The sequence below is a fragment of the Mus caroli genome, unplaced genomic scaffold (genome assembly GCF_978045245.1).
Source record: "Mus caroli unplaced genomic scaffold, Mus_caroli_1 scaffold_3, whole genome shotgun sequence".
Lineage (NCBI taxonomy): Eukaryota > Metazoa > Chordata > Mammalia > Rodentia > Muridae > Mus > Mus caroli.
In genome coordinates this window covers 38,023,004-38,041,856 of record NW_028227258.1, presented here as the reverse complement: position 1 = coordinate 38,041,856, position 18,853 = coordinate 38,023,004, and the positions used below count along the sequence as shown (strand labels likewise).

The following is an 18,853-nucleotide window of genomic DNA, read 5'->3' as shown; positions in this document are numbered from 1 at the left end:
CACAGGGCCTAAAACCCTGTGTAAAAGAAAAATTAAACTTACCTACCGACTCAGCTTTATGAACAGAGGAAAGTGTGTGCTTATCAAAAAAGTTTCCTATTTAACACATTTCCCCCTAAACCCTAAGTATTGATGTGCTATGCATAAGTCCTAGGGGGAGAACTGGGAACTGGGTGAGAAGAACTGGGAGGAGGTGCCTAGCACACAGCCTTAATCCCACCAGAGGCAGAGGTAGGCAGATCTCTGTGAGTTCTAGGCCATCCCGGGTGATATAGGGAAACCCTGTCTCAAATAACATCAAAGAACCAAGGGAAAGGCCCTAGGCTCCAGCACCAGTTTCTACTCTCCATTCTCTATGTAGTAGTCAGCACTGAATGAAAAGCATTTCTTCAGTGTTGTGTCTCTGAGTCTCCGGTCTTGCTTATCTTGCTGTGAGTTATCTCCTGTGTTGCTGAAAATTTCTCCTTGGAATCTTGGTCAAGACATTGATGTTCTAAATGTTTAATTACTACAAAAAATAACTATCAAAATCAAGTTGGAATGTGTCTTTGGCTGGCATGATTTTTTTTTTTAATAGAAAGGGCATGCTGCCATGGTGAGAAGTACTGTAGATAGCTGTGCCCCCCACTAGGGAGGATTCCCTTCATCTCCAGATACCTCCTCGGCTGGCCTTTCACTCACACCCCCCCACACCCCCCCCACACTGCTCACACAGTCCTGAGTGACTCACTCGCAGACCTCCCTGCCAGATGGACACTTCTGAGAGGCTGACACATAACTAAGGCATGGTTCCTGGGAATCCAGTGACTGGGTCCCACTTCCTTCCTAAGAGAACAATGTGTGTGACCCCTACAAGCTACTGGGGCAGAGCTATTTCCTTCAGTAAAGAACTCCCGGGTCCCAGTATGAGATCATCTAGGACTAAAGACAATCACACAGTTTGCAGGTGTGACACACAAGCCTTCCATAGCTCAACAGGCTCTCAGTGGGGAGCTGTGAGATACTCCAGCCAATCGAAAGACAGAGGACACTCCCCTGGGTGATGCTGACTCTTACAGAAAACTGACCTGAATAGCAACACTCACCGGGATTAGCCTAACATGTATCTGTAATCCCAGCACTCAGGAAGCTACGCAAGAGGATTGTGAGTTCAAGGCCAGCTTCAGATAAATACTCCTGCTACCCACCCCACTCCGTGTGCCATCCTCAGCGTCTCCGGGGCTTCTCAGCCTCCTTCTGCAGTGGCTGGTTATTGAGTCTTGTTCTGTTTGGGAGGACAGGTATAGCCCAAGGGAAAACGGTGTGGCTCTCCAGGTAGTTAACGCAGGCTTGGGCATGGTTTAGGAAGGAGACTTGCTTCTTCTAGGCCTGGGTCTTGGGTCACACAAGGAAGAGAAAAATGACTTCGACTTAAGTCCTAAGCTTTCAGTGGGTGAGAAGCAACAGCAGTGACAAGCTCTCCTCAGAGATGCAGGGACAGCTAAGTGCCATTTTTTGTGCCAGGCATCACTGCTAGATTAACTGCACCCCCCCACCCCCATCCACACAAACAGTCTTGGAGTGGGCACACTTGTTTTCCTCTTCCACAGATGAAGAACTGGGGGGAGGACTCACCCAGTGTAGTGTTCCTTCAGGCACTAGCACATCTGACTGAACAAGAGGCTGGCCCTCCCTCCCTCAGGTTGCAGCACCTGGAGTATGTTTGTCATAGAGTCAACAAAGCTAAAAATAGACTTGCCGAGTATCAAGTCTAAAAGAAATGACACTGAAAGCCAAGTGGGTGGTTCACACCTCTAATCCCAGCACTCAGGAGGGTCAGCCTGTACCAAACCAAGTTATGGGCTATGATAGGATGTAGGATAAAACTCTGTCTCAACAAACAGGTAAACAGAAACACACCCCACACAGACACACACACAGACACACACACACACACTCACACACACACACACACACACACAGAGTCACATACCATACATATACATACACACACCCAAACACCACACACACATTCACACACACACACAAATACACACCACACACACACACATGAGAGAGAGAGAGAGAGAGAGAGAGAGAGAGAGAGAGAGAGAGAGAGAGAGAGGCCGAGACATAGAGAGACAGACATAGACACAGAGAAACAGAGGAAGAGACTTAGAGAAGGGGAGGCAGAGGGGGAGAGGCAGGGATGGTGGTAGCTATCTGCCCCTTTCTCTAACAGGGTGTAGAAGAGAATACAAGCCCTGGGAAATCTCACACACTTCCAGGCTGAGTAGAATAGACTGAATGCAGTTGACATCGGTCTTTTTTTCCTGACCTAGGAGATGTGCAAGAGCTGATGGATTTGGTATACCACCACGTCCCAGAGGCAAAGCTGGTGGAATGCATTGGTCAAGAACTTATCTTCCTCCTTCCGAACAAGAATTTCAAGCAGAGAGCATATGCCAGCCTTTTCCGAGAGCTGGAGGAGACACTGGCTGACCTGGGGCTCAGCAGCTTTGGAATTTCTGACACTCCCCTGGAAGAGGTAAGGCAGAGATTGCTGTTGGTCTCCGTCTAGCGCCAGAAGAGGCAGCTCACACAAAAGCCTACCACTAAAGCAAAACCTTACAGAAGTCAAAGCCAGAATTCTCCATCCAGTGTAGTGACTCTCTCTGGCTTCAGCTGGCTTCTTCCTACCTCGGTCTACATGCATACATATTTTTCTGCAGCTGTGGTCCTCATGTGCATGTATTGAAGCCTGTGTTCTCAGGTAGTTAGAATGTATTTCTTCCATGGGGAAACAGTGGAGCTAGGTCTACATTTTCCTAGAAGCAGGAGTGCCTGAACCAAATCCTCTCTTCATGTCTCCACAGATCTTCCTGAAGGTCACAGAGGATGCTGGAGCGGGCTCTATGTTTGTAGGTATGTACGGTGCTAGAGCCAGCGGCTTGTCCCCTGTTTCCCCAGATTTGAGCTTAGAAAATCTACATGAAAAGTAATGAGGTGGCCATTCACCCTTCTCAGTGCCAGAGCCCCAAGTAATGCATTCTGTGTTCTCGGCGCCTGTGGGTACGAGCCCGAATTCGGCTAGGTAGGAATATTCTGGATGGATCAGGATTCTTAGCCACATCAGACTGGTAGATCCCTCCCCCCCACCCCCAAATTCACCTCCTACTCCCCTGGTCTCCTTTTTTCTGTCATGTTACCACAGTTGCCCTCCTCTCTACCAGGCTTCTGATCCAGGCTTGTCTCTATGAGTGATGGCCAGCAGTGTCCTTAGAGATAATGCTGACAGTTAACATAAGCCAGATGCCAGCTCCAGCCTCCTGACCCCTTTGAGATCAAGATAAAAACACTCGTAAGCTCTCAGTTAGTAACTGTTGGACTTTAAAATGGCGAGAACCAAAATTCCTATGAATTCTGGCCTTTTCTCTTCTCTGTGTGGCAGCCAGGGCCCTTTGCTTGATTCCCTGTGGCCACACAAAACATTATGGGTGTTACAGACCTACTGCTGAGGGAACGGTCACCCTGTCGCCATAACACAAATCACTTCTGATAGAACAAGAGGCATGCACTCACTCTGCTAAAAAAGGCCCACTGGACCTCTCTCCTGCTCAGAGACAAACAGTTCTCTGTGGCTGTCTTGGGTTGCTAGTCGCCTCCTCCTATCCAGTATGGCCCGTCGTAATGTTTTCCATGCAGTGTTTCCTCCCTATGGAATTTCTGCTACTGTTGCCACCTCCTAAGAAAATGTGGGTCTAAGTGACCAAGCATGTATCAGCCATGCCTAAAATTACCAACGTCCATATATACTAGCCCATACGTGTTCCAGCTTAGATCATGTGGTAGGCCTGCTGAGGTGGTCATCCTGGCAGAAGGGGGAGGGGTGAGTCCTCTGCAGAGGGTAGGAGTGGCTTATCGTGGAGGTCAAAGAACTCTTTCAAGTTCTATGCAGATAGAAGTTGAATTCACTTAACCCATCCAAAGCCCAAGATTCACATTAGTCAAGACAAGAATGAAAACACATTAAAGTGTACTACAAGCTACATAGGTTTAAAAAGTAGGGACTTTTTAACCTGCATATGGCCTGTGAGAACAATAAGTCAGACCTTGAAGACTGGTCAGTATGGGGATTGTCTTAGTTAGGGTTTTACTGCTGTGAACAGACACCATGACCAAGACAAGTCTTATATATATATAAAAAAACAACAACATTTAATTGGGGCTGGCTTACAGGTTCAGAGGTTCAGTCCATTATCATCAAGGTGGGAGCATGGCAGTATCCAGGCAGGCATGGCACAGGAGGAGCTGAGAGTTCTATGTCTTCATCCAAAGGCTGCTAGTGGAAGACTGACTTCCAGGCAACTAGGGTGAGGATCTTATACCCACACCCACAGTGACACACCCATTCCAAACAGGTCACACCTATTCCAACAAGGCCACACCTTCAGATGGTGCCACTCCCTGGTCCAAGGATATACAAACCATCACAGGGATAGAAATGGGTATTTCAAAAAAAAAAAAAAACATTGCAATGACCTGCATTCTATCTGATCACCACAGATTAAAGCTATCTTGTAACAACAACAACAACAACAACAAAAAACAACAACAAAAAAAGAAATGGGTATTTCAGAGACAGTTGAAGGTAAATGTTCAGAGTTTAGCCATAGAGAACAGTAGACCTGAGCATCATAATTTGATATCTAAAAGACTTTGGGGATGGTACTTAGCCTCTTCATACCTCAGTTTCCCCACATGTAAAATATTAATAATATCTACCTTTTATAATCACTGAGAGAATTAAATAAATACTGCACGCCAAGTCTTTGCACAGCAAGTGATCTATGACCAAGACTTAGGAAGACCCCCCCCCCCCATGGTAATCACAAATCCTCTTAGCTCAGGCTTGAATGGCTCTTTATACTCGACAAAGCACCTGCTGTCACTGTGTTACTTGATAGCACGATAATCTCACATGGCAGGTAGGACACAGACCTGGTCCATCTGGAGAAAGCTGAGTGAGCTTGCTGAGGTTAGATGAAGTCTCTGGAGCCACACAGACTAATGGACCTTGTTTTCTGAGCTATGACTCTCCATTACGCATTCTCCCCACCTCCCACAGTACAGGTGGCCGAGTAGAGACAGGTTAGCGTGAGACCTTGCCCCAAACTAAAACAGAAAGGTTATTAGCCTCCGTGTCCCATTGTTTCTCTGAATGAAGGGTAACTGATGCTGGAAGGAAAGAAAAATGCATATAGCAACATCTCTTATGTTTGTCTTTTTCTAATTATTGATCCAATATCCCTTAGGTGCCACTCAGCAGAAAAGAGAACAAGCTGGTCTCCGGCACCCTTGTTCGGCTCCCACTGAGAAGCTCAGGCAGCCTGCCCAGGCCCCACATACCTGTTCCCCAGGACAAGTGGATCCTCCCAAGGGCCAACCTTCCCCAGAGCCAGAGGACCCCGGTGTCCCATTCAACACAGGTGCTCGGCTGATTCTTCAACATGTGCAGGCCCTGCTAGTCAAGCGATTCCATCACGCCATCCGCAGCCGCAAGGACTTTGTGGCTCAGGTACCCCACTGTGACCAGCTTGGGCTTGACTCAGTTCTCCCCTGCTTCCGTGTGTGTGTGTGTGTGTGTGTGTATGTGTGTGTGTCTATGGTAGTGATCCTGACTTTCCATCTTTTCAGGAATATTTGTGGGGTGGGGGTTGGGGAGGTCAGACACTTCCCGGTATACTTTCTTGAACTTCTATCAGTTATAGTTCTTCCTTGGCAAACCTTTATTTTGATTCTGGGATTTGCAAGTCTTCTTTCTAAGGATTGGGCCTCACTTAGAGTCAAAAATAGGATAGTATCATGTTTTCCACTATTGTTTCTATTCTCATCATGAAAGGTAAAGTTATATGTCTCATTCATTTTTCTTATGACATAAAGGCCATTGTCCTCTTTTAAGACAGGGTCTCATGTACCCCAAGCTGGCCTCAAACTTGTTATGTAGCTAAGCATGACCTTTTTTTTTTTTAAGTTTTGTTAAGATTTACTTATTCATATATTTTGTATATATGTATGCATCCTGACTGCATGTACACCTGTGTGCCAGGAAAGAGAATCAATCCTATTACAGATGGTTGTGAGTCACCACCTTGTGGGAGCTGGGAATTGAACCTGGGTCCTCTGAAAAGCAGCCAGTGCTCTTAACACCAGAGCCGTCTAAGAATGACCTTGAACTTCTGCTCCTCCTGCCCCCACTTCCTGAGTGTTGGGATTAAAGGCATGTGCCATCAAGTTCAACTTTATGTGGTGCTATAGAATGAATTCAGGACTTCATGCATGCTGAACAAACGCTGTACACCAGCTCAGCTGTGTGCCTAGTCCTCTCTCTAGGGTTTTCACTCATGTCTTAGTCAGGGTTTCTATTCCTGCACAAACATCATGACTGAGAAGCAAGTTGGGGAGGAAAGGGTTTATTCAGCTTACACTTCCATACTGCTGTTCATCACCAAGGAAGTCAGGACAGGAACTCAAGCAGGTCAGGAAGCAGGAGCTGATGCAGAGGCCATGGAGGAATGTTACTTACTGGCTTGCTTCCTCTGACTTGCTCAGCTTGCTTTCTTATAGAACCCAGGACAACCAGCCCAGGAATAGTACTACCCACAAGCCCTCCTGCCCCCATCACTAATTGAGAAAATGCCTTACAGCTGGATCTCATGGAGACATTTCCTCACCTGAATCTCCGTTCTCTGTGATAACTCCAGGTTGTGTCAAGTTGACACACAAACCCAGCCAGTACAACTCATAAAAGGAACTTTAGGTCAAAGAGAAGCAGGTAATGCGAGTCGTTCTTTAGACTTGCCTTTAGGCGCTGGCCGAGCATGGCATATGTTCAGGTTTATCTCTGGGTGCAGGAATGAATATTCTTTTTCCTTCTACATATACTGCCTTTTACGTTTGCCTGTGCTATTCCCCCAGAAGCCTGTCCTTTACTGCTGGTGTCTGAATACGAAGTGGAGGAAAAATACTTAAAAGAATGTGTACATGGGTATGTGTGTATGTATGTGCACTGGATGTCTTCCCGCGGGTGTGTATCATCTCTAGCTCTTCAGCCTGTGACTCCATGACTATTCTCTTACAGATTGTTCTCCCTGCCACTTTCGTGTTCTTGGCTCTGATGCTTTCAATCATTGTGCCTCCGTTTGGTGAATTTCCAGCTTTGACCCTTCATCCCTGGATGTATGGGCATCAATATACCTTCTTCAGGTGTGTAGATTCATCCCAGGAATCATTATTATCCCTTAACATGTGATATGCCTGGATTGTATGCCTGCTAGAAGGGTCCTGATCTCCCTACTTCCCTGGAATCTTCTCCAAGGTGGAAAGAGTCTTGGTGGAGTTCTTAAAGGGGAAGCTAATGTAGTAGCCGCTGCTTAGCAATCTGGTACACAGTGGAAGGCAGGAGGGTAAGGAAAGAGGATGGGAAGCCTGGGAAAGGGGGTTGAAGCTCCATCTTTTTGAGGCATAGATGATTTGCTATCAGACGTCTAGGTGTGTGTGGTAGGCTACCCCACTTCCAGGAGCCCCACAACCATTCTAAGTTGGTGTTCAGTGCCTCACAAGTATGCCTGGCATGGAATACACATTCAGCAAACGCTTACGTACATGTTAGTGTGCTTTGTGCGTTCTGTCCCAGTCTGACTACCAGGTGAGCCTCTCTGTCTTTCTAGCATGGACGAACCCAACAATGAACACCTTGAAGTACTGGCAGATGTCCTTCTGAACAGGCCAGGCTTTGGCAACCGTTGTCTAAAGGAAGAGTGGCTTCCGTAAGTCCCAAGCTAACACCAACAGCTCCCCTAGGAGACCCCAAAGCCAACTAGGAAGTGTTGAGAAAGACCCCTCAATCCTGCTCTGTGGTATCTGGGTCATGTCCGTGTGTCTGATAGGCTCTTACCCAGTTTCTCCTCTGGTGCTAGGAAGCCTCCATCCTTGACAGCTCTGTGTCTTAATGTAGAAGTATTCTATTGTTTGACTGTATTTGCCCAAACTCATTTGGGGGAAAAACAAACAAACAACTAAACAGGGATGGAGAAGATGAAGGATATGATGCTATATAATTGGACCTTAAATGGCAGGAATTACTTCTATGGCCAGCTCTCAATCATTGTTGTAACTCTGGAAAAGAGAGTTGTGGAAGATGGTTGAAATCAACCAGGAATTCAGAGCTTGGCATATTGTAGCACCTTCTCTCATCCAACCTTCCCCAAAGCTACCGCTAAAGAGCAACATGGACACACTTCAGAATCTCCTGTTATTTTTTTTCCATCTCTCAACAGTAAGAGCTACTAGTCATGGAAAAAAAAAAGTCCACAAATTAGTCCCTAGTCCATGCTTTGTCAGCCTGACTGTAGTTCTGATAGTCCTTAAGTAGACTCTAATCCCCTGGAGGGAAATTCCTGACTTCAAGGAAGAGAAAGGCAGAGAAAGAGAGAGCCACCAGCTATCCCTTTTCCCAGCAGGGAGGAGATTAAGCAGTGGGATTGACTGTGGGATATTTTCTCATTTTCTATGAGGGAGTACCCCTGCATTAATGCAACCTCCTGGAAGACGCCCTCCGTGTCCCCGAACATCACCCACCTGTTCCAGAAGCAGAAATGGACAGCAGCCCACCCCTCTCCCTCCTGCAAGTGCAGCACCAGAGAGAAGCTCACCATGCTGCCCGAGTGCCCCGAGGGTGCTGGAGGGCTCCCACCCCCACAGGTACCTGCTCCATCTTAACAACTGCAGACGATTCCTGTGTTTCAATTGATTTCAAATTATTTCCCATGGTTGATCGTTCCGATTTAAATTCTTTTTTCTCTCCGTGTTAAATAATGTTGTGATGTATGGTCAAGTGTTAAAATATTTACATATGGGTTAACAGCTTTAATTAAGCTTACGGTAGAGGCTTTGGTGGAGCTCGGTGGAGAACTGTCGTGATAAGGGCCTGGGTTTGATCCTCATCACAAGAAGGGAAACAGGTATGCTGGTCTGTGTACCAGACACTATCTGTGGAGATCTGCGGAGTTCTGGCCCAGCTGGAGCAGCCAAGGAATTGTGCTTTCCAAAGAGAAGAGGGGAGGGGTAGGGTGGAATGGGGCAGGAAGGATGGGAAATAAGCTATGTGCCTAAGGACTATGTATATAACACACATGAACAGACACAGCCAGCAGCTTATCTTTTTCAAGAGTGGCATTGATGATGGCTGAGCTCTATGCTATAGACAAATCCCCATGGAGGCTTTAGGGAGTGCCTACAAGGGCAGGAGAGCCTGGCTTTTTCTCTGATTGGTTGCTTGTACAGAGCCTGCCTTGGATGGTTTCTCTTGTTATTTCTCAATGAGTGGATGATTCCCAGAGTCCATGTGTTGTAAGAGAAGGGTTCAGGCATGGGAGTTAGGGAAGCATGGTTTGTTTCTTAGCCTCTAAGCCTTCTTCATCTTCTTTCCTGGTGTTGAGAAGAGCAACACCTAATTATAGCATTATCATGAGGATTCGAAGAAATAATGTGGTCATGAACTTTGTAGGACTAGAGGCAGCTCAAATGATGGGCAACCCTAACCTAACCATGGCTGAGCCAGGATGCAGGTTGCCTCTCGGCTGTGTGAAAGTTAACATGGGTGGCTATGAAATTCTTTTCTGTTGTTCTGAGCCCCACAGGTCTCCAACTCTCCAGGTAAAGTGTGGGAAATTATCTTGTTAGGCAGTAGAGTAGATGGAATGAAGCAAAGGACGCAGCAGATGGTTCAGGTATGTGCAGGGAAGACTTCCAGAGTGACTGCATAACCCTTCCACTTAGCTGTCACAGACAGCACCCATCATCAACAGAGACTGGGGGCTGTCACCTGAATTCTGCATAGTCTGTGCCCGTGGGGAAAGCCACAACAATAGCATCAGGAAGAAGACATAATGAGACAACTAAATTTACCATAGCATGTATCACAGCTGCTAGCTCATAAGGAAGGGGTCCTGGGTCAATCCTGCTCTTTATATTGCTCAGGCAATAGATTGTCCCTTTGGGTGACAGCTACATTGCCACATTGCAGATATCCCTGACTCCCTAGGATCTGGGCTGAGAAAAGAAACCATCAGACCTCCATGCACAGGAATTCATTTCCTAAATGAATTCTAGCCTCACAGCTGCCTGTCTCACTTAGAAACTTACCTTCAGGGCACCATTGGCCTATGGTCCTTAGGAAGATGCTTGAAGTCCTAGAGGAGGCAGAGCAAGTCTGCAAGTGTACATCACCCCTGCCTTTCCTCATTAGGAGTCACATCTCCTGAGCAAAACTGAATGTCCCATCTCTGTAATAGACACCTCTCCCGTACCAAAAAGTGCATGCACATGCTTATACACATATATACACATAGATATACATGTGTTCGCATCCACTCACCCTCATTTAGCACCTTCCCTCTTAGCCGGGAGTAAGAACAGAAGGAAAGAGCTAGTCCAGAGGAGGTGAAGGGGAAGTGAGAGAGGCAATGACTCTGACAGTCAGAGCTACAGATGTCCCTTCCTGCTCCAACATTCCTTCAACGGGGTCTTGATATGGATGTGCCCCATCCCTGACTTCTACTCCATACAGAGATAAAGCAGGAATGTTATGTCTGGTAGACGTTTTAGAAAACAGTTCCTCAGAAACTTTCTCAGGCATCTGCAATTGTTGCAGCCTGCTACCATGGTACTCAGGCCAATTTGAGAAACAGGTAATAGACGCAAGCACCGTCAGATGCAGGATCTGATCTTAGCCCAGCCACACGCAAGCTGGTCCACTTTTCTTAGCTTCCCTTTCTTGGTAAAGTTGGCTTTTGTGAAAGCAACAGGGGTGGGATCACACTTGCAGAGCCCCTACCACAGTCCCTGGCACACTGCGGCCACTCGGGGGCTGCCACTTGACCTAGTGGAGGATTAGATGAACAGCGTGAGCTAAAGGAGGTATCACACCGGGGAGGGGAGGGCTCTAGAAAACAGGAAAAAAATAACTTCATTTTGATGGTGGTTTAATACCACCTAGAATCCTGTCAGCCACTTCTGTGTGGCAATCTACACAGTGGATGCTTTTCCCCAAGGTCCTGGATTGACTGACCTACGACTTCCACCAACAACTCAACACTATGTGACATTGCCACCTGGTGGCCAAAATCTAGCACTCTTGAATTCCCCTCGAATCTCTTGATTACCTTCCACTCTTAGATTTTTTTATGAGAGCAGGGTATCATATATTTTTTGATATCTGCATGCTGGGTACTGGGGGCATGAAAGCCAACAAGTGAGAGAAAGCCTCTGCCTTCACAGAGATGATGTCGTACATGGGAGAGTGTCGGGGCACTGAGTCGACTGAGACAAAGCGATGTTTCATGAGCGATGAGCACTGTGCAGGTGCACGGGATGACGGGAAGATGATTTTTATCTATAAAACTCAGTCTGACAGTGGGTGCAGAACACAATGTGGAGGTTCAAGGGCGGAGTTGTGGGTGCAGTATGGAAGGTTCTGGAAAGGTCTAGGCAAGGTCTAGGTGGTGGCTGAGATTGGGGTAACAGGATCAGCATGGACGAGACAAATGTGTTGGAGAGTTTGCATTTATGGTCTCTCGTGATGGATGGACTGAGAAAAAAGGGGGTGGGGATCAACGGTGACCCCCACATCACTGATGCAGGAACTGGAAAGGTGTCAGGGCTGCCTTTAGTGTTTCCTGGCATCCGAGTCTATCATAATTTTTGGATAAGAACAGCAGTTTCACAAACTCTAAGGTCTCATTCCCCCAGATCTTGACCGTGTTTCTTTGTCCCAGAGGACACAGCGCAGCACTGAAGTCCTACAAGACCTCACGAACAGGAACATCTCCGACTACTTGGTAAAAACGTACCCTGCTCTCATAAGAAGCAGGTAGGTGACCCCGTCACACTTGTAATCTTGGCTGCCTAGTGACGACATCAACCATGCCAGAAAGTCAATTTCCTACTGTTGACTATGAGGTGGCAGCCGAGTGAGTGTGAGGGTCTCACAGCAGAAGAAATAACTGAGGTGTGAACCCACAAGGGGCAACTCAGGGCTAATTGCTTTGTTTCTTTCTCTGTTTAAGATAAGTAGCCGAAGTTTATCCCAGGCACTGTTGCAAATGTCACAAAAAATGTATTCAATAAGGAAGCCTTATATCTTAAGGAGTTAAGAAAGATAAAGTTTGTAAGGGGTGGGGAGAAGAGGAGGGGAGTTGAGGAGTAAACATGGAGGGAGAGAGCTTGAGAGATGGCTTAGCATTACGAGCAGTGGCTGCTCTTCCAGAGGACCAGGGTTCAATTCCCAGCCCCCACGTGGTGGCTGCTTGTAACTCCAGTTCCAGAGGATCTGGCCTCACTTACACAGACTTACAAGCAGGCAAAACACCAATGCACATTAAAAAAAAATCTTTAAAAAAAAAGTGGAGGAAGAAAGAAAGAGAAGCCAAGGGAGATTGAAAGGGGAAAGACAAAGGCCCTTGTCTGGGTCCCTGCCAGGTCAGGCACTAGCTGGGGACAGCGATTGTCACCCTCATTATCACCTGTCACCACCACCCTTGAACACATCCACAGACACTTTGCTATCTAGAACTCTCAGCTCTGCAGCTGTTCTTATCAAGCCTGGCCTAGGCTGGAAGGCCATCAATCAGCCCCTTCACAAATGAATGGCAGGCAGGTTAGCAAAAGCATCCACCAGAAAGACCCTTAAGGAAGTGTGATGTAGTCTCCACGTGGTCTGTGGCTCTCAAATGAAGCAGACTGTCTAATGTTAATGGTACTTACAGTTGCCTCCCAGACCAGAGTCTGGATAGGTGATAGATGGACCTAAGGGCTGGAGAGCGTAGCAGATAGTACTAGCAGCTGCCAGGAGGGTGGGGCCAAGCTGGCCGTGAGCAAAAAGAGCATCCAAAAACCAAAGCAGAGGGCGAGTTTATTCATTAACTCAATAAACAACCATGCCAAACCTGGCTCAGTAGCAAGTTTGCATTATGGAAATTATGATATTTTACTTAGCTGAACAGTAGCAGTCCAGGGCCAGCTTGAATTCTAGGGACTAGAGTTTCCTTACCACATTATCTTACCTCCAAATGCCCAAAAGTCAGAACTCCTTTCAAGGATACAAGTGGTTATTAGAATTTCTTGTGCATTATAAAAGAAGGAGAGTGCCAGGCTTTCCTCCACACTGGCGTGATTGTTGGCCATGTTTTCTAGGTCCAGACTGGGTTCACTGGTTCAGCATGAGGCCTGACTAGTCAGAAAGGACTAGTCAGAAAGTCCAGCATGCAAGAGGCAACTGAGAGAGCCAGGGCTGGAATGTAACAGTCCTTTGTCTATGCAGGGATCACTTGGGTCTTCAGGCATACCGGATTCCACACTACATTGTTCAGATATCAAGAAATGCGGAAGCATCCCTAGGACTGAGATACCCCAATGATTGGAAAGAAAATGTAATGCTAATGCTATTCTGATGGTAGTTATTACATGATTTTATTTTGGTTTGCAGCTTAAAGAGCAAATTCTGGGTCAATGAACAGAGGTAAGAAACTATTTGGGGGCATCGAAATAACTTATAGGTGTGACTGCTAGATCATTAAATTAGTTGAAGCCTGGAGGGGGTGGAGATAATATGATTTCATGAACTATGCAGCAATCTCATTTTTTAAAAAAAGTTAAACATGTTAGGGCAGCACTGACTAAGGCTGGGGAATCAGGGTTTGGGGGAACATGGGGTACTCAGTTCAGTAGGTGGCACTCTTTCCTCAGAGTCAGTTTTACAGTGATGACCCGAAAGGATTTCAAAATGCTGTGTTAGCTGGGCGTGGTGGTGCACGCCTTTAATCCCAGCACTCGGGAGGCAGAGGCAGGCGGATTTCTGAGTTCGAGGCCAGCCTGGTCTACAAAGTAAGCTCCAGGACAGCCAGAGCTATAAAGAAAAACCCTGTCTCGAAAAACCAAAAAAAAAAAAATGCTGTGTTATGGGAGGTCCTGCTTTTCCTATGAGACGGACACCAGAAACGTATGGTCCTGGAAATCACCATATAGACAAAACTGGCCTTGAACTCACAGAGATATTCCTGTCTCCCAAATGCTGGGACTAAAAGCATGTACCACTGTGCCTAGCCAAAACAAAACAACCCCCCCCCGTTTTTTTTTTTTTTGAGAAATTAAGTTGTAAAGGACCTGACCCAGCTCTAGAGCCTACCCTATTCTTCAAGCATTCTGGAGGCGCAAGTGTTTTCAGGGGTTCAAAGAATCTTCCAGATGTGCTCTAGAAATGAGCTATCTCCCAGCCTCCCTTAAGAACTTAGGCAGGTGGATTTCTGAGTTCGAGGCCAGCCTGGTCTACAAAGTGAGTTCCAGGACAGCCAGGGCTACACAGAGAAACCCTGTCTTAAAAAGCCAAAAAAAAAGAAAAAGGAAAAAAAAAAAAAAAAGAACTGGCCTCTAGAAGGAAGTCTTCTACACCTGGTTTCTGCCCTCACAAAGCAATCTAGAGAGTCAGTGTGACCGTGTAAGGCTAGTACTGGCTATTTCTTCTGGATAGCTTCAAGAGCACAGCAGTAAAATCCTGTTTTCAGAAATGTCCTCTACAGGGAACTGGGGTTTGGGAGATGCTGAATCAGAAGGTGGAGACAAAAGAACAGTTCAAGACCCTGAGAAATGACAACTTGTGTCTTGCTTTATTAGTCACTAGTAGGCGGGACTTAGTCTTAGAATGGACGGGACTTAGTCACTAGTGGGCAGGGCTTGGTGTTAGTGTGGGACTTAGTCATAGAGTGTGTGGGACTTAATTTTGTCTGTTGAAGAACTGGAGTCTCCTCCCACATCAGAGTTATAAGCCAACCATTGACACACTCACTTTCTCATCTTTATGTGAAAGAAGGTAGTCTCAAAGGTGGAGACCCAAGTTAAGAATGACAAGAGTTGACAGGTGGGGGTGGCACATACCTTTAGTCCCAGCACCTGGGAGACAGAGGCAGGCAAATTTCTGTGAGTTCAAGACCAGCCTGCTCTACAAAGTGAATTCCAGGACCCAGGGCTACATAGAGAAACCCTGCCTTGATACCCCCTCAAAAGAGAGAGAAAGAGAGAGAGAGAGAGAGAGAGAGAGAGAGAGAGAGAGAGAGAGAGAAAGAAAGAAAGAAAGTTAGTTGAGGCAGAAGAGAGTTGGGCTGTCTAAGCCAGGCATGGGACTAAGAGACACAGAAAGAAAGGAGTGGTGGTATTGGATAGTGCCTAAACTATCTGCAAAGGGCAGAGAAGACACAAAAGAGAAATCACAAGTTAGGCCCACAGTTAAGTCGAGGAAGACATCAAAAAGGGCTAACCCAGGGAAAAAAATGAGCAAGAATTAGCTAGGTGTTTATAAAGGGAAGAGTACCTTAAGAAAAGCCAGCAAAGAGACTTGGAGGTAGCCTGAAGCATGTAGAGTTTGACATAGACAGGACAAGACTTTAAGGGAAACTATGAAGAAGATGGAGTTATGCCAGGATAAAGGCACCATCTTGGAATAGAAATGGGAAAGAATTAAAAACCAGCTTAACCTGGGCTGTTTGTGGTGCACGCCTTTAATCCCAGCACTGAAGAGGCAGAGGCAGGTGGATCTCTGTGAGTTTGAGGCCTGGTCTATGGGGTGAGTTCCAGGACAGCCAGGGCTGTTACACAAAGAAATCTTGTCTCAAAAACAAAACAAAACAAAACAAAACCAACCAAGCAAACAAACACAGGCTTAAATCTGGATACAGTGGCCTTTATTTCTAGTTCCAGTGACTGGGAGGCTGAACCAAGAGAGTTACTTGAGTACAGGAGTGCAAGGTTAGCTTGAGCAATATAGTAAGACTGTCTCAAAATGTGAATTTAGATCAACAGAATTGACATCAATAAAAATACTGATATCGCTCAAAGCAATCTACAGATTCAACACAATCTCCACCAATATGACAATGACCTTCATCAACATGACAATGACCCCCATCAACATGACAATGACTCCTATCAACATGCCAATTGTTGGGGTTCAGAAGTCACCCTGCAAACCACAAGAACACTAATGTCAGTCAGGCAGGGATGGTTTACTGAACATATATCCAAAGACTGAGTGATCAAGGGAACAGCTCAGACTCTAGAGCTGAAAGCTAGCTGTGCGCTGGACATTTCTCGGGGCCAACTTATAAAGGCTAAAACTGCAAAACCCATAATGAGTTCATATGCAGATGTGGGGGAGCTGTAGGCCGGTTGGTCTTTTCTCATGTTTCCTTAGTAATTTAGTCAGAACAGTTCAAGGCAACCCCTATCTTGCTTGGTCATGAGTGACAACTGCAGATGGGGAATTTCTTAAGATTAACAAACGGCAGAACATACGGAACCTAACAGGGTAGGTGGTCTGCATGCCCCTGTTCTGAGTCCAGTTCTTTTTCTGTGTCCATGACTGGTGGGCATATTACAGCAACAATAGGAAGTAGCTGCCAGATATGGAGCAAATGGCTACAGCTGTGCTAGGGAGCCAACCTCAACACCGGTGATCTCCATCAGCATGCTGAAGATGACATTCTTCATGGGAACTGGAAAAAGTGGATGTGATGGCTCAGAAAGTTAAGGCCCTTGCTACCAAGCCTGATGACCCGAGTTCAATCCCCTGGATCCAGATTGTAAAACCAAGAACTGATTGTCAAAAGGAAAAAAAGAAAAACAAAACAAAAACCTGACTCTTGCCAGGTGTCTCGTGACCTCCATATATATGTGTGCCCCCACCATGATAAATAAATAAAAATAATGTATTTTTTTAAAGAAATAGAAAAATGACCCAAAATGCATACAGAAGAACAAAAAGATGCTGAGTAGCTAAGACAACCATGTACAAAATGGGCATTGCTGAAGATTTCACATCAGATATCTGGCTTCAGACTTCAGATCATAGCAATACTGGCTAAAATGTGTGTATTTGCATGTAATGATTAATGGAAAAAGAGGCCATGAGTTTGAGAGTAAGGAGGGGGCATGTGGGAGGTTTTGGAGGGAGGAAAGGGAAGGAGGAAATGGTGTTATGATAGTATAATCTCAAAAATAAAATAAATTAAAAAAATAAACACATTAACCAACTAGGGTAAAATAGAGGACTTACCCACAAACCCACACAGTTACAGCCACTTGGTTCTTGACAATGGTGTCAAAAAGTTTACTGGAAAAAAGATACCCTATAACAGATGATGCAGAGCTACCTAGTCACTCACATGTAGACAGCTGAAACAAGCTCCTCCTCTCTCTCTCTCTCTCTCTCTCTCTCTCTCTCTATATATATATATATATATATATATATATATATATATATATATATATATACAAAACTACACTAAACCCCATCTCCCCCCAGCCAGTGGCTGTCATGAAGAAGACAGATGACTACAAATGCTGATGAGTATACAGAGGGAGAAGGAACCCTTATACACCATCAGTGGGGACATCCATCGAGCCACTACAGAAATCAGTGCAGAGATTCTTTCCAAAAACTAAGAGTAGAACCAGGTTTGGTCTATATCACTCCTGACATATTTCCAAAGGAACATATGTTAACATACAGTAGATACTCGCACATCCAGGTTTACTGCAGCACTGTTTGCAACAGCCAAGCTAAGGAACCCACCTAGGTGCCTGTCAGAGAGAGATGTGATGGGTGAGTTTATATGCACCCACCATAGAGAAGGATCGAATCCTGTCGTTTCAGAAAAAGGCATGAAACCAGAGAGTAACACATTAATCCAAATGCGCTGGATTTAGAGATAAATGTATGCCTTCTCTCAAATGTGGAATCTAGAATGTGGCTTTGCTTGCTTCTAAATTTAGAGAGTAGGAGAACTATTTGGAGAACAAGGTGGGACAATGTTGTTTGCCTGCGAGGCAAAGCCCTCCCACATCCACATCCCATTTGGAGGCTGAGATGGCACTTACTGGGCATGGAGCACCATGGCGTTGACAGGGGCTCTCTTACTGCCTTGTAGGTATGGAGGAATTTCCATCGGAGGAAAACTCCCTGCTATCCCCATCAGCGGGGAAGCACTTGTTGGCTTTCTAAGTGACCTTGGCCAGATGATGAACGTGAGCGGGGTATGTAAAGACTTTTGGGGATGAATTTTTGACTTGTTTAAATATTAAGAAATGGAAATTATCTTAAGTACTACAGAAGGAGAAAAAAAAAAACATTTCTTGTTTGCTGTGCTGTTCAAGGGTCCTGTTACCAGGGAGGCCTCCAAAGAAATGTTAGATTTCCTCAAACATCTTGAAACCACAGACAACATTAAGGTACCTGGCCTGAAGCTAAAAATTCCTGTGAGCTCATTATTTGACTGTTTCGTACCCTGTGTAATTAAATTCCATTCTACCTGCTGGAGTGCCGAATGCTTGCTTGCCAAAGTCTTCCTCCACCTCACACATGCTCATTTTCCTCTAAACAACCCCTTCTTAGATGCTTGCGTTGTAGCCAGGCCCATCCAATCAACCTGTCTCTGCCCTCTAGGTATGGTTTAACAACAAGGGCTGGCATGCTATGGTCAGCTTTCTGAATGTGGCTCACAATGCCATCTTACGGGCCAGCCTGCCTAGGGACAGGGACCCTGAGGAGTATGGAATTACTGTCATCAGCCAGCCTCTGAACCTGACCAAGGAGCAGCTCTCGGACATCACAGTGTGAGCTGCTCTCGGCATCTTTCCCATCTTCTTCTCTCTCTCTGGAAACCAAAGGGAGGGTTTTTCTTCTTCTTCTTAGTGTAGTGAGTTGCAGGGCTGGGTGGTAATGTTTCATTGGGATCATATGAACATACCGGTTTCAAATGCTTCC

At 45.9% G+C, this 18,853-nt stretch overlaps 1 protein-coding gene across 1 annotated transcript in view; it reads left to right on the top strand.

The window, feature by feature from the left end:
* Window positions 1–18,853, top strand: part of Abca4 (ATP binding cassette subfamily A member 4) — a 146,225-nt gene that overhangs the window by 86,356 nt on the left and 41,016 nt on the right. Inside the window, 11 exon segments of the mRNA XM_021157524.3 lie at window positions 2,322–2,527; window positions 2,856–2,904; window positions 5,295–5,557; window positions 7,121–7,245; window positions 7,710–7,808; window positions 8,556–8,742; window positions 11,817–11,911; window positions 13,526–13,558; window positions 18,018–18,123; window positions 18,244–18,318; window positions 18,533–18,702. Coding sequence (XP_021013183.1) covers window positions 2,322–2,527; window positions 2,856–2,904; window positions 5,295–5,557; window positions 7,121–7,245; window positions 7,710–7,808; window positions 8,556–8,742; window positions 11,817–11,911; window positions 13,526–13,558; window positions 18,018–18,123; window positions 18,244–18,318; window positions 18,533–18,702 — 1,408 coding nt within the window.